This window comes from Pistacia vera, unplaced genomic scaffold (assembly GCF_008641045.1).
Source record: "Pistacia vera cultivar Batoury unplaced genomic scaffold, PisVer_v2 Contig578, whole genome shotgun sequence".
NCBI lineage: Eukaryota > Viridiplantae > Streptophyta > Magnoliopsida > Sapindales > Anacardiaceae > Pistacia > Pistacia vera.
Genome location: NW_022196421.1, coordinates 522,075 through 529,072, shown reverse-complemented (window position 1 = coordinate 529,072; position 6,998 = coordinate 522,075). Strand labels below are relative to the sequence as shown.

Sequence of the window (6,998 nt, the reverse complement as noted above, 5' to 3'; positions counted from 1 at the left end):
CATAACCCGAAAATAGGCCCACGGAGATGAAAGGTCAAATAATCAAAACTGGATCATTAACAGCCCAAGCCTGAGAAATTTGTCTAATGAGAGACCCAAACCTATGAAGTGATGACAAGTAGCCACTTGCCAATACAAGATACGTTATCATTAAGCACCAATTCTTGCAATTATCACTTCCTGGATTAATTTGATGAGAGAAAGAATTAACTCACCCTGAGTTACTGGCTCATTTTAAGGACCTGACTTTTCAAATACTTGTAAATACCCCCGTCAAACTCATAACTATTAATCAAAATTAATTTTGAAACAATATTTTCTACGCAAAGAAGATTGAATTTGGAGTAAATTCCTTCTTCACCTTTACAAATACAATTGAATTACCCCTATTGCCTTTACATGGTTTAATATCTATTAGAATAAGAGATATATCCTAATAGTTTAAATTATAATATCTGGACTACTAGATCCTAACCTGAATGGGGTTTGGTTCAGATCGATATAGTTTTATAATACATATGACAACATCAATATAATATAATAAATATTAATAAAATAAAAATATTAGAAAAATAAAGTAATTATGATGAACTATTTGTTATATTCCGCTCTAAATTAAATTTTCAAATTTTAACTCAAAATTAGCATCTTCATACCACAGAAATTAATGGTAGTGCTTAATTATTGAACAAGATGGTATTGTCTAGGATCTCTTATTCTAATCTTCCAATGTCCATTAACAAAACTTGAATTTCTAGCTATCCATCTCCACTTCTTAATCCTCGAACTCATGTGCTTTGTTAACCCACAGAATTTCTGCAACTTCTTCGGCATGGCATCATAAACTCTCCACCATTTCTTGTGAGCTGAATCACTCGCAAATATATGGTGATCCACCATATCCCAATTACAATCATATTCCTTGTAACACAACCATGGCTTCAATCCCAGATAATGAATCGCATAAAGATTTTCCGGGATTCGATGTTCATCGTTGTTGCCATCCTTATTATCAAGAGTACGAAACACCTTGAGATGATTAATCTTCGAAGGCAATCTATGCCACCATGTGAAAATTTCATTGAGAAAACCTTGATCCCCTCCGTTATATGAAGCCACTTTGAAGCTCTTCACCATTAACTTCTCGAACATGCACAAAGATGGCTCGATCACCATAATCCCTGAGTTGAACAACGATCCGTCGTTTCCTGCAGCTGATAACTGCGGGTAAAAGAAGAACTTATCGATGTTCCGTAAGACAAGAAGATCGGCGTCGATAAAAATTACTTTCTCATATTCAATGAGTTGCCATACACGAAGCTTGCTGTAGTTCCATTCATTGTATGAGTCTTTTACGGAAAACGGGCTGCGAATACGCGAAATTAGCTTCGTCTTCCATCCGGCAGCTCGAAGTCCACGTATAGATTTGTCACTTAAAGATTTATCATGAAGAAGAACAAGGTCTCTTTTAGTGTTGCTTTGGATTATGCTTTGTGCCAACGCGATTGCTCCACAAACATAACCTTCTGAGGAATGAAGAACTGTTACATAGGCTTCTGTTTCATAGTGTGCGGTGTAATTCAATTTTGTTTGCAAGAAATATCTCCATTCCTCTTTTCCTGCAACTCGAAGAAACAACAGTAAAATCAAACTGAAAAACGTATGGAAATGCATCACCTCCCAACGTAAACATGACGAGAGTAGAGCGTTCATGGCTTTAAATAATTTTTATAGCGGTTGTGCCCTCTTTTGGCCTTGCGTGTCCAAAATAATGGGCATTTTCGTTTTGATCGGTTTTGACCTTCTTTTAGGATACACCTCTCGTATAATGTATATATACATTTTTACTATTTCCACACATTAAAAAAAAAAAAAAAAAAAAAACTACGCAGTTCTCTAATGAAAGATGTCATAGTCTTTAATCAGACAAATAATGAATATAAGATCTCTAATATGGAGGTTACGTACCGAATCAATTCTGACTTAATTATATATGATGGCAACCAACTTAAGTTATATATTAATTTATTAATAAATTGCTTGACAAATTTGGAGATAAGATGCTGATTCATGAATGATATATACAGATATTTTGCATTAATTCACCAAACTTATTATACATATATATAATCCATTTTAAGAATCAAAATTGAAAGCATAGATTGGAGAAATTGCATAACATTTATTAAAGCTTAATGGAAAACAAAACTTACTAAAATTCGGAACTAATTAATGCAAAAATTAAGAATAACTTAATTGTTATTAAACAAGGTTTTAATTAAAACTTAAAAGACCCTTATTTAATTATATTTACTGGTTAGTTACTATTTATTAATTTAAATTAAAGAGCAAAGGACTTTTTCCCACCCAAGATTTGTCATGACCCTTTCCCACCCAACGAGTTTCAAAATATCACTTTCCCACCCAACGTTTATATTCCGTTAATATTCAAAATACATTTCACTTTTTTAGCCAATGTTTGACAAGTTACTAAGAGCTAAGGTAAAAAGAATTTTGTAGAGTAGAAGCCGATCGATAAAATTGTGGTGATCGATTGAATATTTGCCGGCGGAAATCAACTAAGAATAGGAAACTCTAATCTTATAGTGGCTGACAATCTGCAAAAAATTAGGTGTCAGAGTAAGAGGATTTTTATCGAGAAGAGATTGGAGGTTCAAATGGTGACTACAGAGAGAATTTTCGTTGCCGGAATCGACTTTAGGTAATAACTGAATATTAATTTTGGATAAAAAAGTGGTATTTTGAAACTTTTTGGATGAAAAAATGTCATTAAGGCAAACCTTGGGTGGGAAAATCGTTTACTCTAAATTAAATTAGAACAAGTACTCGATCTTACAATTCAAACCCTAGGACAATTGTATCTATATATGGCAACAAAAATATTTTCTTCCATGTTAGGTAACCAAACTAAACCTTTCAGGTAGAAATCTAATAACTAGATAATTATAGTAGGTAATTAAAACACTAATTAAACAGATTAAAATTCAGTAAAAAAATTGAACTAAAACTCACCGGTTTCTGCATATCCAGGAGAGATTTGGCATGACCCAACAGGCATAATAACTTTTTGTTTTAATCTTCTCAATTCCGGCTTGTAAACCCAGTAATCCCCTACATGCATCACCATATCATCACATCTAAATATCTCAATCATAGGTCCACAAGACCCCACAAACACAACGTACACCGTCCGATCAGAATCCGGGTTCACCCTCCCACTCTCCACCGCAAGATTTGCCACCACGAGATTAACCTGTAACCTAAACACATCCCTAATCCCCTCCTTCTCGTCTCCTCCTCCGCATGGAACTCTCGCCACTATCACATCAAGGTCCCTGTACTCTTCCAGCCTTGGCATCGGAATTTCCGGGCACGACGGCGTCTGCCACTTGTGATCTTCATCAATCCATTCCGGGAAAAAGTCACCCCATCTTTTATCATCGGGAACACGATCGAAATGTATATGAACGGTTTCAGCGGACGTTCCATGGACGTCATGTATATAATTATTTACATTGACTAAACCAACTTTGATTTTTTGACCGGCGACGTGTTCCCGAATGAGTTCGAGCCATTTGGGCTTGTTTGTGAGGGGGAGAGGCTCGGTTTGGAGTGAGGGAGAGTCGGGGAAATGGGTTGGTTGCGGCTTGAAGGAGAAGACGATGATGAGGAGGGAGAAGGAGATGAGGAAGAGGGAGATGATGAAGAGTTTTTGGTTGAAATTTGTGGGTTTAGAGGAGGAAGATGAAGCCATATCTTTGAATGGAATTGAGTTGTTTTTCACGTCTTTGAAGGATTCTTGCTGAAGGAACGTTTGTTTATAGTTTATAGGGTGATGAATATGAAATGAAAGGATGCTGCGTGCATGGCTGCACGTTGATGCTGGCAATTTGGAAGAAGGGATGTAATGGTTATTCTCACGCGCGGTTGTTGGCCTTGGCTATGGATTTCAGATTTTAGCACTACTTGTCAAGTAATTAAAAAAGAAATTTATTGATAATTTCATTACCATATTAAATTTTCCATGAATAGCTTCCTTTTCCTTAGACAAAACGTGTGAGGATAGCAATTCAATAATGGTTATAGGTACAATGTTACATCTTTTATATATATATATAAAAGATCTTTAATAAATATCTTTTGTAGTATTAATATATCATTTCATGTTTCAACTCTTCATTTACATATCAAATTCACGTAATAAAATGACACATCACTTAATTAGGATAATAAGCATCTCGATAAACGATCCTTGAGTGTACTATTACGATGCAAAGTTTATATCATAACGTTAGACTCCAACGATACAAATATGTTAGGACAGGGTTTTCACAGTAAATACAAGTCATCTATGTTAATATATGTTGAGTATTCCAACTCCAACAACATTTGCTTGTGTGAAAATATATATCAACGATAAAAATTGATGTTCTTGTAAAATTTAGAGTCCCCTCAATTTTAAGATACATGACCATTTATATCTCTTAAATATTATTTAATCAAATTTTCGGTTCATCAAAGATCTATTCTCCTCAAAATAAAATTTTCATTGACTAATATATTCTATATTTATAATTCTTCCTCATTTGGTTCCATTTAAAATATAAAATTCTTTAATAATATCTAAAATTTTCTGTTTTTTAATAAATCGGATATTTGTAGGTAAATAACTACAAAAATTGAAAATAGTGGATGAAATTTTAGTTTGTGCGACGCACATGACCAGCGCGTGGGGATAGACATTAGAGTTACATGAACTTCAGTTTACAGAACTGACGGTTCATGAAAGATACGAGCAACCGAACCCACCAGCTGCCACATCAGATTAGGGCTTTGTATTGGTAGCCTTTTTTGACTTTCAACAATTAATAACATGATGCCACGTCAGAATATTTGAATTCATAAATGGAATGTTTCTAAGCCTTACTTAAAACAGAATATATTTCCCATTTTAATATTTTCCTTCATGAACTGGGCCATTAATTTTAAAAATTTTAAAATAATAGAAAATATTTCATGAAAATTAAAATATTTCATGATCTACAAATGGACGGTAGAGATTTGAAGCAAAGCTTGTTGTAGACCCTCTCTAAGTTGACTTATTTAACCACATTATCCCAAGAAAAAGATTTTGGTTGTTAATTTGCAATTTAATATCACTTTCATGAACAAGTTTTGACAAGGACATGCCTACAACAATAGAAGATTAGGGTTATATTTAATATAAAATATAAAATTAATTAATTATATACATATCCGTATATGTCAATTATACATAATGAAATTTTATATCTTGTTGATGTTGTAATTCGCACCAATAAAAATGACGTAGAACCTATGATAAAATCTATGTAGGAGTTTGTGTAAAACCCGTAATTTCGATATTGGATCGATGGATGAAATAATAAATCAAATAATAGCACAAGGAAAATATTATTAAAGTGGTTTGGATGCTTAATATAAATCCTATGTTCACTGTTCTTATATTGTTTTTTTTTTTTTTTTTTTTTTTTTTTTTTTTTTTTTAGTAGAGAAGAGATTATTTTTTGTTTTACATATTCTAGTGGATCTAGAATTATGTGGCTTGTTTGGTAGATTATTTTGCACACCAATACAGGTTACAAAGTATGAATGAATTCAAATCCCCAATTTGAGTAAAAAGTATACTTATATATATCTAATTCAAACGTATAAAGGAAAAAGTTGTATGAATAGCTTTGTTTATAAGGGTTTTCTCCTTCCATAACACTCAAACTAAAAGTTTATTTTATTTCTTTATAAGGTTGTGTTGGGATTAAGATTAAGATTCTATATAAACGTAGTAATATAGTCATCAATATTTAGAAAAATACTAAACATTTCGTTTGCTTTCCAACCATAAAGATTTCTTTAATTAATTATCACAAATAATTAACTCAAGAAGATTAATCAGATGATTAACAGATNACTCGCCCGTCCCAACCGACCGACTCCTTCCTTAAGGAAACTAAAACTAAAGCACAAGTGTGAACCAACCACAGGTCGCCCTTCAACACCGAACGATGCCCTCAAAATCGGCCTCCTCAACCTCGGTCGACCGGTTCTATTGAAGGGAGCGTACCAGTCGTCCCACCTAGCCGACCGACCGAAAGAGTGAAAGCTTGCTAGTCAATCTGCCCCACAACGAGCCTTTGCCCTGGGTCGATCCCTCCAACCGAATGACCCTAAGCCAAAATCAATAGAGCACCAACTCGTTCGCCCCAGACGAATGATCCACCTCAAACTTCAATCGTAGCCGTCTATTCACCTTGATCACTAATCCCTCAACCTAAAAACTCACTCGCCCTGAGTGACCGATCCTCTAATCCACCACACGCCTCCTCGCCACTCGGTCAGACGTACCGACCGACCCAAACAACGCCAAAGTTGACTTCGTCTTCCAGGCCCAAACCAAAAAACCCAGAAAAAATTCACCTACGACCCAATTCTTCCCGGATATCCACCGGAAAACTCAAACCCAGACGTATCCACCAAAGTCCTAACACCAAAAACGCTTGAAAACCCAGTTTAAACCCACCCAAAAACTCAAAACATCCTTATTTTACTTCCCAGAAATTTTATCAAAAGAGAAATCTACCTACAGAACAGCAAAACGACGCCAAAAGGAAGAATTACCTTGGATGATCGAAGAGAAGACCACATTTGCTCAAGAAACGGGGACAAAAACGAAGAAAAACAGGAAAAGAATTTTTTTTTCAGACGAAAACTCAAAACCAACGCAAATGGAAGACGAACAGCCGATTCTCCAAATTTGTAAAGAAAGCGTGGACACGTGGCAGGTTGCGATTGGCCAGGTGTCAGGAGTCTTTTCGTTTTCCCGCTCTCGAAACGGCGGACAGATCACCACCATACACGTGGCAGCGATCCAAATCGCCTGGGAAATCGTTTGTGCCGTACGGAACCTGCATCTCGATCGCTCATCCCTTCCGATCGACTCC

The 6,998-nt window shown here is 35.2% G+C and overlaps 1 protein-coding gene across 2 annotated transcripts; it reads right to left on the bottom strand.

The window, feature by feature from the left end:
- Positions 1-681: 681 nt before the first annotated feature.
- LOC116109350 (putative UDP-glucuronate:xylan alpha-glucuronosyltransferase 4) lies at positions 682-3,794 on the bottom strand. 2 transcript variants are annotated; one of them, XM_031395575.1, is made up of 2 exons: positions 3,034-3,794; positions 682-1,625 (listed from the first exon to the last, which is right to left on the bottom strand). In XM_031395575.1, the coding sequence occupies exons 1-2, from the start codon at positions 3,773-3,775 to the stop codon at positions 682-684; spliced, it is 1,686 nt and encodes a 561-aa protein (XP_031251435.1). In that variant the 5' UTR covers positions 3,776-3,794. The 2 variants fall into 2 exon arrangements, with proteins under 2 accessions (XP_031251435.1, XP_031251436.1); XM_031395576.1 differs by having other exon boundaries at positions 682-1,619.
- Positions 3,795-6,998: the final 3,204 nt, after the last annotated feature.

Excerpts from the sequence above, each read along its gene's own strand:
- LOC116109350 (XM_031395575.1), bottom strand. The coding sequence starts at position 3,775 with ATGGCTTCATCTTCCTCCTCTAAACCCACAAATTTCAACCAAAAACTC. Across the intron at positions 1,626-3,033 it reads TCCTGGATATGCAGAAACCG|TTGCAGGAAAAGAGGAATGG; the intron begins GTGAGTTTTAGT and ends TGTTTCTTCGAG.